The sequence below is a fragment of the Cricetulus griseus genome, chromosome 4 (assembly GCF_003668045.3).
Source record: "Cricetulus griseus strain 17A/GY chromosome 4, alternate assembly CriGri-PICRH-1.0, whole genome shotgun sequence".
NCBI lineage: Eukaryota > Metazoa > Chordata > Mammalia > Rodentia > Cricetidae > Cricetulus > Cricetulus griseus.
In genome coordinates, this window is record NC_048597.1 from 169,369,281 (window position 1) to 169,387,904 (window position 18,624).

The window sequence follows — 18,624 nt, forward strand, 5'->3', positions numbered from 1 at the left end:
TGATGGAGCACTTACTTAAAATATGCAAGATCTTGAGTTCAGTCCTGAGAACCAATACACACACAGCAATAGCAACAACAAAGAGGGGGGCGGGGGACAAAAATGGTGAACTTTACATAAAAAGCCATGTCCCATAATGATGTTTCAGTCATCAGCTGGCTATATGTGCAAGATTTATTGCCTGTTGTTGGAACAGTCTTTGTGTGTGACCACTCTCCATAATGTTGTATAACAACCAAACTATATAACAGAACTATTATATAGTTAGAATGTGTCCTCATCATTAAATGACTTGTGTTATAATTTAAATATTGATACAGCCAACTGTGTGGCGCATACAAGTAATTCTAGCTTTCTGGAATTGTTGCTGGGCTTCATGGCACAATGTGTTCTAGGGCAAGAAAGTTTTATAAGTCCACTTACATGGACACACTTGTTTTCTTAAGATGCTTCAGAAATGATAGTGATTTGCTGGCATGAAACCTCATAGGGTGCCAGTTTCCATCAGCATATTAAATTCATGAAGTGTAATTTCCTACAATTTTAATTAAAAGTGAATAAAATGTTTTGTATCATATTCAAAACATTTGTATTATCCTGCTTGGACCTGGGGATGAGTACATCCACCAGAGAGGCAATTGGGTTACATGCCTGTTTTCCAGTCTAGATAGTTGATGTATTGCTTATTTGAGAGCTTGACTTTTGTCCTGTTCTTTCTTCCCTTTTACTACAAATATTACTAATGGTATATTATCCTTGTATTTTCATACCCGTTCTCCCATTCTTAATCCAGCTCTATTTTCTCCTGGCACTTTATGAATTTCTGGGCTGAGGAGATGGCTCAGTGGGCAGGAGCATTTGCTATGAAAACATGCAGACCTGAGTTCAGATCTCCAGCACAAAAGTAAAATCTGAGCGTATCCTGTGCCTACAACCCCAATGCTGTGGGGGTCAGAGCAGGAGGATCTCTGGGACTTGCCAGCCTACCTCCAGGTTCAGTGAGAGACCTTGTCTCAAGGGAATAAGGTGGAAAGTGATAGAGCAGGACACCTGACATCTTCTTATAGGGACACACCCACCTAAAAACAAAAGGTTTTTAAGATTTGAATCTTAAAACACTGCATTTTCACTGTTTGCATTCTTAATTTCTCCTTAGTTAGTATTAATTATATATAATGTGTTCCCAGCACCTAGCTATACCACTCAGCATTCTCTAAGTAAATGTTTGGCAAACCATCGAAAATGGAATTTAGTCTAAATCACTTCTTATTTTGTATCGGTTTATAATTTGAATTGTTAATGGTGTCTCTCTACTCTTTATGTTTTGTTTTTTTCTCAGAGATCAAGGTCACATATTCCATACTGAGGCATTAGAAAAACATGAGCTATATTTGCATAATATATGCCCTTCAGAATAATGTTAAAATGGCCTCTTAGTGTTGATTAATTTGTCAGTTGTTTATTGACTGCCTAGAAACTGTGCTATAAACATTTGCTTATTGGAAATTGAAGCCCTAAGAAGTTGAACAGTGAATATATGATTATATATAATATTTGCTTTTTGTTTTTGTTTTTAAAACAAGATCTCATGTAGCCTAGGCCAATGGATGACCTTGAGTTTCTGTCCTGCCTCCCCTTCTCAAGTGCTTGGATTAAAGGTTTGCCCCATCATTCCCAGTCTTTATGGTGCTAGAAATTGAACCCAGGGATTAGTGTGTGCATGGCAAGTACTCTGCCATCTGGGCTTCAACTCCATCCCCAAGTTATGTATGTAACTGTATGCATATGTTCATGTGGTTACGTGCATGCGTGCATGCCAGTGCACGTAGATGGCAGAGGTCCACATTGGGTGTCCTCTTTCATTCCTTTCCACTGACCCTGAAAGTCATTGATTTGGCTAGGCTGGCTGGGTCACCATTAAGCTCTCAGGGATCCTTCAGTTACAGATGTGTCCCCCTTTGCATCAAGCTTTTATATCCATGCTAGGGATCCAAACACAGGTCCTCCTGTTTGCTCACACATACTTTAATGACTGCCATCTCCTCAGCCCCTAGAATATATATTATTTTGATGGCAAAACTGGATTAAAGATCTTCTAACTCTTGGCACAGTGAAGGATTGTGAAAAGAACAATGCAGTTGAGCCGAAATGAGTTGCCTACCTGTATGTATAGGTGTCATTTATTCTGTGAATGGTTGGGTTAGAGAATTTTACAAGGCTTTCTGTTTGACTGCTAGAGTGGTGTTGATAATACATAGCAGCCGAGTAGAGTCTAAGAGGCACGGTGGCTGGTTGCTGCATTGTTGGTGTTTATTTTGCTGTGGTTACTTGTCTTTGATAGTCCAGAAAATGAAGATGTATAGAAGAGATAAAGTTCTGAGAAAAGAGATCATGTTAACCAAAGATTGAAAGACATTTCAGACTATCTGAATCTGTTGTCTGGATTCTTACCTGCTGCCAGCTAGCCTGATAGTAAATTAAGTTAGAAAGGACCTTGTTGGGTATGCAGAGAATAAGAACTGAACAATATCTCCTTGTAGACTTCATTCTTTACCTTGGTGGCAGCAGCCATACTGACCTGAGGATTTACTGCTGATCCTAGCTTTCCACTTCTCATTTAATAAGCTTCTGTTGCTTTGTTGGTGGTACACAAATGTAATCCTAGCTGTTTGGGGGTTCAAGGCCAGTTTGGGAGGTACTGATAACCTCATTGACATAAAACTTCTGTTATCACCTCTTCCCTTATGAAAGGCAGCACTGATTGATTTGCAGGAGGCCAGGCAGTGGTAGCACATGCCTTTAATCCCAGCACTCGGGAGGCTAAAGCAGGTGGATCTCTGTGAGTTTGAGGCCAGCTGGTCCACAAACTAAGTTCCAGGACAGCCAGGACTACACAGAAAAACCCTGTCTTGAAAAAAAAAAAAATGTGGATTATTGCTCATTTCATGTTTAGTTATTTAGGTGGTTTTTCAAATTTATTATTCCACATAAGATTTTTGTTCTTGCTCTTTTTTCTCCTTAATGTGATTTAGAAATACCCTACCTTTCCCTTTGATTCCTGTAACACTCTCAGATGACTAATATTTTCCATTTATACTGTATATGGACACACTGACTTTGTTCTTTATTTTCTTTCCCAGGGTCATCTAGTAGCAGGCACCCAAACCAGGCAACCCCAAAGAAAAGTGGTTTAAAAAATGGCCAAATGAAGAATAAAGATGATGAATGTTTTGGAGATGACATCGAGGAGATCCCAGATACAGATTTTGACTTTGAGGGGAATCTAGCCCTTTTTGACAAGGCAGCTGTATTTGAGGAGATTGACACTTATGAGAGGAGAAGTGGCACCCGTTCCCGGGGTGTCCCAAATGAACGCCCTGCTAGGTATCGCCATGATGAAAACATCCTGGAATCAGAGCCTATTGTCTACCGTAGGATCACAGTACCACATAGTGTGAGCAAGGAGTTCTGCACGGGTGAGTTACATTGAGTTCACCATGGGCTACTCTGTCTTTTAAATTTGCTTAAAACAGAATAGCCCAACTGTTTGGAAGTCAGCATCTTGAATCAGAAATTAGTGACTTGGCAGTTGATGCAGTGTTATTGTCTGTTGGGGACGATGGCTAACTTGTCACGGAGCTATGGTGGAGGAGTAGTTTCAATACTTGTCCTTTTACGTCCTGTATCTGGCATATTACATGTTAAACTTCAGTCTGGTTTCCTTGGTAACAGTATATTTCACCAGAAATGTAGCTCTGTTTACTAGTTATTGGCTGATACAAGAACTATAGATGGATAAAATTCATGTGCTAAAATTGGAGTTTCAAGAAATTACATTTGTTTGTCCTACTGCCTTTATCTCTCAGTATCTTGGTCATTTGAGAGTTTGGCTGGCTAAAATTCTTACCTAACAGAGTAGTCCCTTTGTAGCCACTGTAGCTGGGTGGTAACAGCACACACCTTTAATACCAGGACTTGGGAGGCGAAGGTAGGCGGCTGTAAGTACGAGGCCAGCCTGGTCTACCAAGTGAGTTTCATGACAGCCAGAGCTGTTACACAGAGAAACCCTGTCTCAAGCCCCCTCCACTGACCCCCCCCCCAAAAAAAAAGCCACTGTATTATAGTATAGTTCTCTTACCCTGGTGATTTTCTTTTAGGTTGGTTTACTTTTTAATTTTATATATGTGGGTATTTTGCTTGCATATAGTCTATACATGTGTGCAGTGCCCTTGGAGCCCAGAAGGGCAGCCAGTACCTCAGTTAGTTTTAAGGTTTGTTTTTTTTGTTTTGTTTTGTTTTGTTTTGGGTTTTAGACAGGGTGTCACTATGTAGCCCTGGCTGGCCTGATCTACCAACTGCCTATTCCTGCTGCAGTTCTTTGGGCTGTTGTCCTTGTGACTCTGCAGAGGTGGTTGGATTGTGAAATATGTGATCTTCTGGAATTATTTAGACTACATGAATCCCTGAGCTTGGGAAGATTATGCTCTGTTTTGTACTTAAGTGACTTAAAAGGTAAGAGTCCATAGTGAGAATGAGGAAAGCATTTCAGATCCCGAAGAACCTGAGAAAACATTTCCTAAAGAGACCAAAACAGAGGTGGTAATTTGTCTTAGTTAGGGTTTATGGCTGTGAAGAGACGCCATGATCATGGCAACTGTTATAAAGAAAAGCATTTAATTGGAGCTGGCTTACAGTTTCAGAGGTTTAGTCCATTCTCATCTTGGTGGGAAGCATGGTGGCAGGCAGCAGACATGGTGCTGGAGAAGGAGCTGAGAGTTCTATATCTGTATCCGCAGGCAGCAGGCACAGAATGTTCCACTAAGTGTGACTTGAGCATAATGAGACCTCAAAACCCACCCCCTAGTGACAGACCAACAAGTCCATACCTCCAACTGCCTTTGTACACCTTGAAATCAGGCCCAGTGGTGGCCGAAGAGCAGGCCTTTAATACCAGCACTTGGGAGGCAGAGAGATCTCCGGGTTCAAGTACCTATCACATCATTTTTCCTATTAGATACTATACTTCTCAAACTTTGTTTTCATCTTTTATTTTTAATGACAGGTATAGAAAGTTCTGTCCTCTTAATTATTTTCCTAAACTTGCAATCAACAAATATCCTACAAGCCACAGGTGCTGGTTCTTGATCAAGAACACAGGGATGTCAGCTTGTGCTGTGTAGTAATAAGTGGCATTCTACTAGAGCATGGCAGTAAGGGGACAAGAAGCCCAGCAGCCCCTCACCATCTGGTTTTTCTTGTTTTCCCTAACCATGGTTAGAAATCCCTTTAAAGCTATAATGGCTTCCTCTATTAAGGTATCTCTTTTCTTGCTCTCCTCTATTCATTCCCCAACTCAATCTTCCTGTTGAATAAGCCAGAGGATTAAAAGGCATTGGATGTATAGTTTAGGAAGAATGACCATAGGAGTCTAGCTGTAGTTAAGTTGCTTAACTTTACAGAGAGCTTTGTATGGTTTTGTGATACATCTTTTCTTCTGCAATGTTTTGTGGTTGAGCCTGGAGAAAGAAAAAGGTAAAGTTGCCACTCTGAAGGATATAGAGCGTAATTGTGTGTTTCAGTGAGAAGAATCATGAATTATAAGGAAGCTAATGAGTCTGTGCCCTTATCTGTAGAGTCGGTAATCATTGTCAAATAAAGTAAACTGCAGAGCAGCTTGCACAATTCCATGTTCCGCCAGGCGGTGGTGGCACATGCCTTTAGTCCTAGCACTCTGGAGGCAGAGGCAGGCGGATCTCTGTGAGCTCAAGACCAGCCTGGTCTACAAGAGCTAGTTCCAGGACAGCCTCCAAAGCCACAGAGAAACCCTGTCTCAAAGAACCAAAAAAAATTAACACAATTCCAAGTTCCTGTTGGGTACTCAGTAAATACTCGAGTTTAAATGTAGTTGCAAAGGCTACTTCAAGTAAGGTTCTTTCTTTTTTTTTTTTAAGAACTTTTTTTTTTTAAGATTTTATTTATTTATTATGTATACAACATTCTGCTTCCATGTATATCTGCACACCAAAAGAGGACACCAGATCTCATAACGGATGGTTGTGAGCCACAATGTGGTTGCTGGGAATTGAACTCAGGACCTCTGGAAGAGCAGTCGGTGCTCTTAACCTCTGAGCCATCTCTCCAGACCCCCAAGTAAGGTTATTTCAAAGCATCAACATTTACAAGATATACTAAGTGCCAGACACTAAGTACTAGAAATCTAGATACTCAGTCACCTCAGGACCTTTAGAGTGCTGAGCAGCCAAATGTGTAAACATGCAGATATAGAAATGGGGTGCTTAGCTGTGGCTGAAATGGGTGATGACATCTACTTTAGGAGCAGCATTATAATCAACAGCATAACAGATAATGCTACATCCAAATACCATTCAAAGTACTTCAAGTACTTACATCATTTGATCTTATGGCCTCTCTGAGATTGTACTGTTGAGATCATTATCTTTATCATCTCTGTTGGTGATGTTAGGTGACTTGATCAAGAATGACTTGAGAGTCATTTGAATTCTTTTCCCCCCACATTCTGATAAATTCTTCTCTATTCATGAACCATTCCATTTGGGGAAACTTTCAACTTTTAGGAAAAAGTTTTTAAAGTGTGTGTGTGTGTGTGTGTGTGTGTGTGTGTGTGTGTGTGTGTGTGAGAGAGAGAGAGAGAGAGAGAGAGAGAGAGAGAGAGAGAGAGAGAGAATGTGAGTAATGTGCATTTGAGTGTCAGTGTCCTCAGAGTCCATAAGACGGAGTTGGATCCCCTGGAGTTAGAGTCACGGAAGTTGTGAGCCTCCTGACGTGGGTGCTGGAAACTAAGTTCCAGTCCACTGTAAGATGAGTACATGCTCTTAGCTGTCGAGCCGTCTCTAGTTTGATGGGGAGATTTTACTAACCTCTACCATTTATTTTCTATTATATGTCCCTCTTCTAAAAGGGCAGGTGGGGCCATTGGGCACTAGTGATGGAGGCATTGATTCTTTGCACCTATCTTCTCAGCTTTATTGAAGGATTATTCTCTACCTCTACTCTGTGTCTGCTGAGATTAAGAAAGCAACAAAAACCTGTTTATTGTCTTGCAGAGGATCCATTTCCAAGTTTGAGTTAAGCTCTCTCTGGTTTTAGCTCCTGTGCTATCCCCTCAGACCCATTTCTCCTAACCTCTGGTCTGCAGGCTCTACTTTGACCTCTGGCCAGAGTTGGTTTGTTTCCTGTCTTATGTTTCTTTCCCACCATGGCAAACAGTTTTTGAGTCTTGATGGGGCATCTCCTCCACTTGGGGCAGATTTGATTCATCACTCCTACCCAGCAGTTGTCTTCCATAGTTGGCATTCCATTCTGCCTCTGAGCTCTAGCCACTTCCCTGTGTTTCTTATTACCAAGAGTCTTTCAAGAACCTTCTAGCATTTCCAAGACTAACAGTGTATTTATCTCAAGAATAGGTAGTTAGTCCCAGGACTTGGGAGGCTGTGGAAGGATCTGCATTAGGTTCCAGGTCAACTTAAGCTTCACAGTGGATTCTAGGACAGCCTGAGCTTGTCTCAAACCACCCACATCATGAGGAAATCTGTTATGCTTGAATGTATATGCTCAGGAGAATTCCAAAAAACAATCTGGATGTTGAAGAGGCTGCTGAAGAATTTACACTGAGGAATGTGGAGGCCTCCCTCAGCAGTAGCTAATGTTCTTGAGGCAACTGCTTCTCACTTAGAATTGGATGTCAGAAGCAGTGGCACTGATTCACATCTCATGATCTCTCGGACCATGGACCCACAAAGGTGAATTCCTACCTTAGTCTCCCCATGAGCCTCAAGACTCAGCACTTTCCCTCTGTAGGCTAAAACAGGCGCTATAGAGAGCACAGTCCAAGGGACAACCACACAGAAGACAACAGGAGTGGAATTCAATGTGTTTTGACTAGAACATGTGAACTTGTAACTGTGCTCCTGTGCACACCAAGGTGTTCATTTCCTCATGAGCAGAAGCAATGACCCCAGTTTGTGAAATCAGATGTTTGCAAGCAGACTGCCTTGATGGCCATTTGAGTGATTTGGAGAACCTCATGTCTAGCAGATCTTCATTTCCAGAGTGGAAAAAGTTATCCACGTTGGAAGTCTTCAGGGTTTCTGGGCCTGCACAGTAAGGCAGCTTGTGGTTATTGTTCCACTGGGAAGAGACTCATGTAGCTTGTTAGCTCAATTTTAAGAGTCTGAAGTCAAACTAAGGGCTGGAGGGACTGATGTGTCCCCAATTTGCACACGGGGCTGATCCCTACCAATATGGCTGAATTGTTAATCTATGCCTTCTTGTTTGTTCAGTGCCATGGTTGCTCATCCAGAGGGAAAAAAAGTTTGATTTTAGAGTATCTACCATCTTCCTTAAAGGTAACACATCAAATCCAAGTTGTTCTTTCCCAAATGCACCCTGACTCCTCATTCCCAGTTACTTGATTGGGAATAGCCATTCTTTAGGTGTTAACATGAAACTTTGGCTGTGAGGTTTGTGTCTATACATTTGACCAATTGGTGAGACCATTACCTTCCACAGAGATGCAACAAGTTAACAAGCTCAGGAAACCATGGCTACTGATGTGTGTGTTTTTTTTTTTTTTTTTGTTTTGTTTTTTTAAAGTCATCTCCCTACTTGGAGTTTGCAGTCCAATATAATTGAGGATACAGGATCTGAAATGCTAGACACAACCAGTAGACAATCCGGATTACTTACTAGAGCTTGGCTTGTTGTTGTTTTTTGTCTTTTAAATGTGTATGGTTTTGCCTACATGTATGTCTGTACCATGTATATACAGTACCCACAGAAGCCAGAAGGGTTGTCAGATCCCCTGGAACTGGAGTTTACAGATAGTTGTGAGCTGTCATGTGGGGTATTGAGAATCTAACCTGTATCTGATTGTGAAAGAGTAGCTAGTGCTCTAAGCCTCTGAGCTGTCTCTCTAGCCCAGAGCCCATGTTTGTTTCTTCAGACAGGGAAGCTGAATGGTCTTCTTTGGCAGTGGGTGTGATCCTCTGGGGCCAGTCCAGCTTTCAAATTTGTAAGATGACATTGTTACCCTGGGGAGACGGAGACCCTGGTTCTTAAGGCAATGACTTCAAATCACAAGTTTTTACTTTGGTATTTCTTCTTTGGTTTTCTGCTGTCTGAGATGTCACTGGTCTGCAGATACTGACTTATGCAGGGTATACCACATAAACTTTTCTAAATATACTAACTGCCAGACAGAATTCTTAGAATTTTGTTTCTGGTGAATGAAAATAATGTTTGTTCAAGTAGCTTGACAATTATTTTGCTGTGGCCAGAAGGTTGGGTAGTATGCAAATAGGGGGAAAATGTCATTATTTGAGTAAACAAGTTGCTGTCTGAATTTATTTAAGAAGAACTAAGCAGAAGAGAGAAATAAGAGGAAGCAGAGAACAAATGGGTGGAACTTTCTGCCAAGAAATTGATTAGAATAGCCATGTTCAGAGAGGTCAAAGGGCTAGTTAGTGTCTGTTCTAATTCTTGGAATAGAGGAGCAGCCTGTTTATGAGGAAAACTCCATAGTCCAGGGTGACTTTTCCCCCACTTTGGGAAAAGTACATTCTCTTTTACTATGCTGCGACCCTCTTTTTTTTTTTTTTAAACAAGATTTTATTTATTTATTATGTATACACCATTCTGCTTCCATGTATATCTGCACACCAGAAGAGAGCACCAGATCTCATAACAGATGTTTGTGAGCCACCATGTGGTTGCTGGGAACCGAACTCAGGACCTCTGGAAGAGCAGTCAGTGCCATCTCTCCAGCCCCTGCTGCGACCCTTTTATATAGTTCCTCATGGTGTGGTAACCCCCAATCAAAATTATTTTCTTTTTCTTTTTTTTGTTTTGAAATTATTTTCATTGCTACTTCATAACTAATTTTGTTATGAATAATAATGTAAATATCTGTTTTCAGGTGGTCTTTAGGTGACCCCTGTGAAAGGGTCATTTGACCCACGGGTTGAGAACCACTGATCCAGACCAAGTTATATATAGATTGTTATTTACTCCTCAAGCTTGCCTTAGCCTCAGGGAAGAGAATGGACCAGGTAAGGCTTGGTCTTGTTTTTAAAACAGACTCTCTACGTCGTCCTGACTGCCCTGGAACTCACTATGTAGACCAGGCTTTTCTCAAACTCACAGAGATCTGACTGCCTCTGCCCTTGGACTGCTGAGATTAAAGTCATGTAAGGCATTGCAAGGCTTGATCTTAAAAAGTTGGCATTTAGCCTAGGATATAGCTCATTTGGTAGAGTTTTTGCCTATCATGCACAAAGTTCTCAATACAGAATAAACAGTGTGGTTGTGCTCACTTGTAATTCCAGCATTTAGGAGGTGGAAACAGGAGTATTTGGAGTTCAAAGTCATCCTTGGCTACATAGTAAGTTTAAGCCTAGGCTACATGAGAGACCCTGCCTCCAAAAAAAAAACAAAAACAAAAACAAAAAAAACCAAAAAAGCTGGCATTTGCTGAGTATACATAGAATGTCCACATTTTTTAAACCTGGTTCTTATAGTAATTTTCCCTTGCTCTTTGCCTCTTTTAACCACAGACTCTGGCCTGGTGGTCCCAAGTGTTTCCTATGAGCTACATAAAAAGCTGTTATCTGTGGCTGAGAAGCATGGGCTGACCTTAGAGCGGAGACTTGAGATGACTGGTGTGTGTGCCAGTCAGATGGCACTGACTCTCCTTGGAGGACCCAACAGGTAAGTGGCTCTAAATTTACAATACTGAATGTGGGGTGATGCTGTCTTGCCTGGTCAGCCCACAACACCTCACATGCACATAGGAACCACTGCCAGGCAGTCGCTGCTCATCTCATGGGAGCCCCCCTGTGTGCCAGAAGTCTTTGCTTGCCTTTCTCTTTTTCATCTCCTGGAAGTCCTTCCTCTTCCTTCTTTGCTGACAGCAGCTGTCTGGGCTTTTGAGCCCTGCCAATTGACAGGCCTAATTTTGAAAAGGCGCATAGATCTGGCCTTTGACACTCAGCCTTTCAGTAGGAAGCACATCAGTTTTGAGTGCCATACTTCTAGAAACACCCTGAGAACCTAGCAGAAGAGATAGTTCCTGCCTGCCCAAGGTCGTTGTTAAGAGCAGAGCATTGTCTTACTAGTGGGTGTGTACTAGACCTTGTGCTTGACACTGAGCATACTAGTGACAACACACTGTTGTGCCCAGATTCTGAACCCCAGAATCACCAAGAGACCCGTCCCAATGAAAAAGCAGAGTCTTTAATACTTTAACGAGTTAACTGCATTAACTTGGATCCTTGGTCTGTCCGACAGAGCGAGAAGGACCCAAAGGGACCTTGAGGCAGGGAATTTATTGGGTAGAGCAAGGGGAGTGTCTAGGGGTCTGCAACAGTCTTAGGATTGGTGCACTTCTGGGCTTGGGCAACCTGTCCTATGTTGATTGGCCAACTGGTTGCTATGACCTATAGGCCCTCCCAGAGTGGTTGCTGTGCTCTGTATGCCACTATCACGGTAAAGCACATGCAGAGCCTGCCAGCTAACTTCTGATTGGTTCCTTGCCACATAGAGGGTATCTGACCTCCTAGTAACTAGGAGGTCAGGCAAGGTCAGGGAGCTCAGCACATTTTGCTGAGTCAGAGGCCTACATCTTGCTGGGTCTTTTCTGCAGCCTGTCATGGCTGCCAAAGCAGGGGGCTGGGTGAGGATCTGGTCCCTCCACCATGATTTAAGAGGAGCAGCCTATAGCTCAGAGCTTGAAGGACCACCCAGGTAATACTGCTGGTGTACTGTGTGTGTGTGGGGGGTGGTGAGGAAGGGCCCACTGGAGAAGCAGACCCCACCACAAGCCATCAGCAGCATGAAAGTAGATTGATGTCTAGCACCTAATGAGCTAACCCCATGTTAGCTCGGGTCTTTTGTCCACCCACCATGGCGGTTGGCTACAAAAGACAGTTTTAACCGGCTGCCGAGAGATCTTGTAGGGCAGCGTAAGGGGAGTGTCTAGGGGTACGCACAGGCTCACGATTGGTGTGCCTCCAGGCTTGGAGGGCTTGCCCTGTATTGATCAGTCAACTGGTTGTTATGGCCCATAGGCCCTCCCAGGGTGGTTGCTATGCTCTGTGCGTCATTGCTGTGCGCTTGTCCGTAAAGTACACCCAGGGTCATAAAGTACACTCAGGGTCGTAAAGCATAACGCCACCAGCTAACTTCTGATTGGTTCCTTGTCATGAGCCAGGCACCTAACCTCTAGTGACTAAGACAAGGTCATAGCGAGCACGTGTTACTGTCATGGCTGCCGAAATGGGGAGCTGGTCCCTTCAATCTCAGTTGAGAATTGTGTTGGAAATTGCTTCTCATCCATTGGCTCACACAGCTCCCTAGGAAATATTAGGAGTTATCCACAGCATTGTCCTCATCAGATTATTGGCATTTCAGGAGCAAACTTGGAGGACAAATAGGGGTTGAGAAAAGAACAACAACTAGAATGAGTCAGAGTAATCCCCCAGAGGTGAGAGCCTTGATCTAGAAGCTGCTCAGAGTTTGAAAAGTGAAGGGCTCTTTGGCCAGAGAACAGTTTGAGCATGGGCAGGAAAGAGCCTTACAAGCGCAGTAAAGAATGAGGAACGAAATAACTGTAGGGGTTTGGAGATCAGAGATGGAGCAGTTCTTCCACATGGCATTTTGGGCCTGCCAGTTCCCATGAAGATGTTCTTGGGTCAGAACATAGTTCTGGCAAACAGGGCTGTGTGCTACTTGTTCTGGATGAACTCCTAGTGGGAAGAACAAGTAGTGAGAGCCCCGCTACAGGCCTATTGTAGTGGGCTTGGGCTTGGGTTTCTCTGGGGCCTAGGACTTGGTCAGCAGTGGAGAGTGGGGTGCCCCTGAGAGTAACAATTTGCTGCTTCTGTGATGGGCACTTAAGAGATTGGCCAGCCTGTGTCCAGTAACTGCTTCTTCACTTTGTGTTCTAGGTTGAATCCTAAGAATGTCCACCAGAGGCCTACAGTAGCCCTGCTATGTGGGCCCCATGTAAAGGGGGCTCAGGGTATCAGTTGTGGGAGGCACCTAGCCAACCATGATGTGCAAGTCATCCTCTTCCTGCCCAACTTTGTCAAGATGCTGGAGTCTATCACCAATGAACTGTCTCTCTTCAGCAAGACCCAAGGTCAACAAGTGTCTAGCCTAAGAGGTGAGCTCAGCATTGGAGTGTAACTCAAGAGTAGAATATTTAATTTCTGTGTAAAGACCTAGGTTCACAAAAAAAGTGCCCTCTAAGTATCAGCCATGGTTTCTAGCTTCCTTGCCAGTCTCGTGGTGCCATCTGGTGGTGACAAGTAGGAAGGCATCACATGGGTAGTGGTGACCCACACCTAAAATCTCAGCACTCAGGGCATAGGGACAGGAGGTTCTTGAGTTTGAGGCCCGCCAGAACTACATAGTGAGAATCTATCTGGGGGAAATATGTGTGTATGTATGTACGCATGCACACACAATGTTCTGCTTCTAAGGAGTCTTTAAATGACCTAGAGGAAATACCCTAGGCCCTACCCTTTTCCTGGCACTCAGAGAGATCTGGATACCCACTAACTCATTCCATAAATATTTATGAGACAGGTACTTTTCTGGGAATAAACATGCTGAGCCATAGAGGTCTCAGCTTTCAAGCCAGCCTTAGCAGTGCAATTAAAAGAGGGAGGAGGGTAGAGAAATGGCTCTGTGGTTAAAAGCAATTGCTCTATTTGCTGAGGACCTGGATTCAATTCATAGCACCTCAAAACACCATGTAGCTCCAGTTGTAGCGTACCTGAGAGCCTCTTCTGGCCTCCACATATGTCATTCACATTCATACAGACACATAAAATAAAAGATCTTAGAGAGAGGGGGGTGAGAGAGAGAGAGAGAGAGAGAGAGAGAGAGAGAGAGAGAGAGAGAGAGAGAGAGAGAGAGAGAGAGAGAATGGTCTAAATTTTTTGGCCTGAGTAAGTACCTCCTCTGAAGTGGCACTTGACAAAAAAGAACACCCCAAGTTAGATGTTTGTTGAGTGTTCAGGGTTAGGACCTATGCCACTTCAGCAGGAAATTTTGTGACTCTGGAATAAAAGGAAGTGTCCAGCCTGCAGTTTCAGGTGTTGAGGGGGTATGGAAGCTGATTAGCCAGGAAAAGGAAAGAAGGGCAGCAGACTGAGTTCTTTGTTTCTGAAGTCAAGGAGATGGGCAGGAGCTGTCAGGGAGGGAGAAGGAGATGCAGTGGCCTGTGCAGCTGAAAGCCAGGTGGAGGAAAGAGCTCTACGTTAATTCACGGAAGACTGAGGATTAGATTTAGCAGCGTGGAGCCTGGGATACTTAGTAAGCACAGTTTTGGTGTAGAATGTCTGACTGTAGTGAGAATGGGGTAAGAATTGGAACAAAGATGGTTAAAGAGGGAAAGACCTTGCCAGAGGCCACATGGCAAGTCAGGAGGATCTTAGACTAGAACCGAAGGCTCCTGTGTACACACAAAGGGTTCCAGTCTTAATCTCTTGAGCCATTCATGACCCACAGAAACTTCAAAATCATGCAAATAAGTAGGGAAGCTGTGAATCTCTAATTGAGGGATGTTATTAACTGTAGGCTGAGTTTTAGGATGAATACTGGGAATGGATTGCAATTTCTGATGAAGTGCCAAGTTCCTGCCAGTCCTTATAGCTATCTAAAAGGGTTAGGGCTGGCCTGGGGATAATGACCCTGCAGTTTAGCTTCCTCTCTGCTCCCGTCATGATTTCTTAGGTGAATCCAAGATTTGCACACATGTTGAGACTTCCTGTTCTTACACTGTTACCTTACACCTATATATTAGGTTGTATAGCCTAATGAAGAGCAGAGGTGTCATAATATCTCGTCTATACTCTTAACAAATAAAGCTTGCCTGAAGACCAGAGCTCGGAGCTAGCTACTAGTTAACTAAACATAGAGGTCTGGAGGTCTAGACAGACAGATAGGCAGTGAGATAGTTGGGCGGAGAAAGGAATATGGGTGAGAGGAGACAGGAGCTCAAGAGTCTCTTTTCAGTCTGAGATTTCATAGAGGTAAGAGCTCTAGTGGCTGGCTGCTGTGCTTCTCTGATCTTTCAGCTTTCATCCTCTAATATATCTGACTCCAGGCTTTTATTATTAAGACCTATTAGAACTGGAGCTATGCAGAGGAACCTTTTTTTTTTTTTTTTAGCCTTGCTGTTACATTTTACTTAAGTTTGTAGGTGTGCACATGCTGTGGCATGTGTATGGAGGCCTAGAGGAGTCAGCTCTCTCCTTCCACCTGTGGGTCCTGGGGGTCAAACTCAGGTCATTGGGCTTGGCAGCAAGCGCCTTCACCAGGCATTGGGCCATCTCACTGGCTGTTAGAGAAGCCCTTCTAAGTGCTGGGAGGACACAGATTGTTTTTTTCCTATTCCTAAGTTTAGGCTGAGTAGAGAACCCATTTACATGAGGAATTCCCAGAGAAGGGCACACTGGTTAGAGGGGGATGTGTGGGGCTGACTCTGCTTTCCCAGAACTTGTAACATCATCAGGGTTAGTCAGTTATAAAACCCTGTCTGCAAGGCAGAGAAGGTAAGGGCCTTATGCCCTTGAGAAAGCTGGCCTTTGAAGGGAGGGCATTAGAGTGGTACTATCTAGAAAACCAGATGTTCATGGAGCCACCTAAGCCCAGGTCTGGCCTGCTGTCTGCTCCGAGAATTTTCAGATGTATTCTTTCCATCTACAGATCTCCCTACTAGCCCTGTGGACCTGGTTATCAACTGCCTGGATTGCCCTGAGAACGCCTTCCTTCGGGATCAGCCGTGGTACAAGGCAGCTGTGGCTTGGGCCAACCAGAACCGGGCACCAGTGCTCAGCATAGACCCTCCTGTGCATGAAGTTGAGCAGGGCATTGATGCCAAATGGTCCTTGGCACTGGGCCTGCCTCTGCCACTAGGGGAGCACGCAGGCCGAGTCTATTTGTGTGACATTGGCATTCCCCAGCAGGTCTTCCAGGAGGTTGGCATCAACTACCATTCACCCTTTGGCTGCAAGTTTGTCATTCCCCTGCACTCTGCCTAGAGGGGCTCTGGACAGCTGGACCCTGTATTCCCCTGCACTACTCCTGCCGCCAAACCCGACAACGGACGCCTTAAGGATGTGAAGCTTTGTGGACCTTGTAGATTATCTTTTGGATTTGTTTCTTCTGTGAGAGGACAAAACGTTCTTAAAACTTGCCTGCCACCTTTCCTTAATCAGGGAAGGCTTTCCCACTGGCATGCGTGTCGGGGGGTAGACCAGTGGCTCCAGGCTTCTTTCTATCCTACCATGCCTCCATTAAGGTGGGGCTTTGTTTACAGACATAGGCAGCTCTAAGACTGTTTCAGGTTTACAGCCACTGGGCATGGGCTGGCACCTTGTGGGGTGGGCCAGGGCCTATTGGGGTCTCCACCCACGCTATTTCAGAAGGCTTTGTCTTTCCCATGCTTCCTCTGGCTCTGCAGCCAGCCTGCTCACCCTTACTCTAATCATGTAGATCAGGCTGCATGGCAGCTATCCAGAAAGCAGAGCTGTGCTCTCCTTATGTCCTGAGGTTGCTGTCTCTGCCTTCCCCCAGTGCAACTCAAGTTTGTTTAGAAGCTTTAGACCCTCCTGAGATGTTCCAGTTTTATGATGGAACTTTTCCTGGGGAGTGCATTGGGATGATGACTGTGGTGAGATTCTGGGTTGGCTGTTTTGCTGTTATCTTTAGCAGACGTTTTGTGCCTATGAGGCTACAGTGCCCACCTAGTTGGGGGCCAGACATTCAGGGTGCAGCTTTTCAGTACTGGGGAGATCCTGGGGAAGTTTGGTGCTGAGCCAGAGGAGGCTCCTTGGTGCTTCTGTCCTAGGCCATCACCTCCTTCTTGCCCATAAATAATTTCCTTGTTTTCCCTTCTATCTCTGGAAATGGTCCTCTGCAGCTACCCTAGGATAAGTTACATGTCCCTCTCCCCTCATGCCATGGCCTCACCCCAGTTCTTATGCCTGGGCTTTAACCCTTTATAGTTGCCCTCCCCAGGTGTACAGACTTGGGACTAATGACCTGTCTCAAAGATGCCAAAAATGAGCCCAGTTTTGGATGACCTTGGTGGGGCTCAACCATGGGGACATCACATTGCTCAGATCCTAGGGCATTATCCTCAGGATCATTCTGGACTTGGGTCCTACAGGCTAGTAGGATAGGACCATGCCTGGAGCCTTAGCAAGGACCTGATTTGTACTTTGAAGCTCTTCCCCCTGCAGGCTTCTTTCTGCTGTACCCATCACTGGTTGAGGGGTATAGGTGGACAAACAGATGGGCTTGCTAAAAAGTTTGGGTATTGGATAAAAACCCTGGTACCATAGATTTCAGGCTATCTTTTTTTTTCTTACAGGAACATGGACCCAAACAGATGATAGCTTTTACTTTTCATCGTCTTTTCTCTTACCTTATCTCCAGCTGCAGGAAAGAGGCCAGAGGATTGTCAGCCTCAGCTGCATACTTCAGGACTTTGTAACTTTCAAGCTGGGCCTTTTCTTTTTTTTTTTTTTTTTTTTTTGAGACAGGGTTTCTCTGTGTAGCTTTGGAGCCTATCCTGGCACTCACTCTGTAGACAAGGCTGGCCTTGAACTCACAGAGATCCGCCTGCCTCTGCCTCCCGAGTGCTGGGATTAAAGGTGTGTGCCACCAACAGCCGGGCCTCTTTCCTGAACACAGGGTTACAGTTGGGACAGCAGGCAGCCATTACAGGTTACTAGACACATATAAAATGAGGTAGAACTCTGGTCCTAAAGATGGTTCATCAGCAAGTTCTGGTGTCCCTGGAAGTGATAAGACTTTAAGAAGCCTCTTCCTCTTCTCTCTGCCCTTGGCCTGAGGCCTGAACCCCTGCTTGAGTTATTGAAAATGTGTTACTCCTACCTGTAGCTCTTCTTGGAAGGTCCAGCCTAGTTTCAGTCAAATGGTCAAGTCAGTGTCTCATGCAGCTCTTGGGAAACCTAAAGCCAGCACTACAATAAAAGTGACAAGAGTTCTGTGCTATCTAAACTGCTTTGTAGAATGATGGGAGTGCTGTTTCCCCAATCCTTAAGAGCCTACCCTGATTACCATGATTGTTGGATATATACATAGTGACACGATGGCTAAGGCAAAACCTAATTCTGCTTAGCTAGTCACAGTGTGCTATGTTCCTTGAGACTGAAAGATGCAAGAGTCTTCTAGGTCTGGCAAGTCTGCCACCTCATCCCTATCCTGGTGCTAAAACCGATCTACTTAGCCCTAGAGCAGTGGTTCTCAACCTTCCAAATGCTGTGTTGAGTCCCAACCATAAAATTATTTTTGTTGCTACTTTGTAAGTCTGCTACTGATGAATCGTAATGTAAGAATCTGTTTTCTGATGGTCTACGACCTCTGAAAGGGTCATTGGACCCCCAGGTTGAGAACTGCTGTCCTAGAAGTTGTTCCAGCTTCTGGCTTATTCATTGGCTTGCCTTTCTGTGTCTGGCCCAATCCACACTTAGCTTTCCACAAGCTGACTGCTAAGAAAGACTTTATTAAGGTCAGTCAAAGAAGGGAGAAGGCAAAGAGCCTGGAGAT

The 18,624-nt window shown here is 44.2% G+C and overlaps 1 protein-coding gene across 2 annotated transcripts in view; it reads left to right on the plus strand.

Annotated features, from left to right (window-relative positions):
- Positions 1–18,075, plus strand: part of Edc3 (enhancer of mRNA decapping 3) — a 34,160-nt gene extending 16,085 nt beyond the window's left edge. For both annotated transcript variants that reach the window (XM_027414956.2, XM_027414955.2), the window contains exons 4-7: positions 3,141–3,476; positions 10,593–10,746; positions 12,984–13,201; positions 15,754–18,075. In XM_027414956.2, the coding sequence (XP_027270757.1) occupies positions 3,141–3,476; positions 10,593–10,746; positions 12,984–13,201; positions 15,754–16,088 (1,043 nt within the window). In that variant the 3' untranslated portion in view covers positions 16,089–18,075. The remainder of the gene's footprint in view (positions 1–3,140; positions 3,477–10,592; positions 10,747–12,983; positions 13,202–15,753) is intronic.
- Positions 18,076–18,624: the final 549 nt, after the last annotated feature.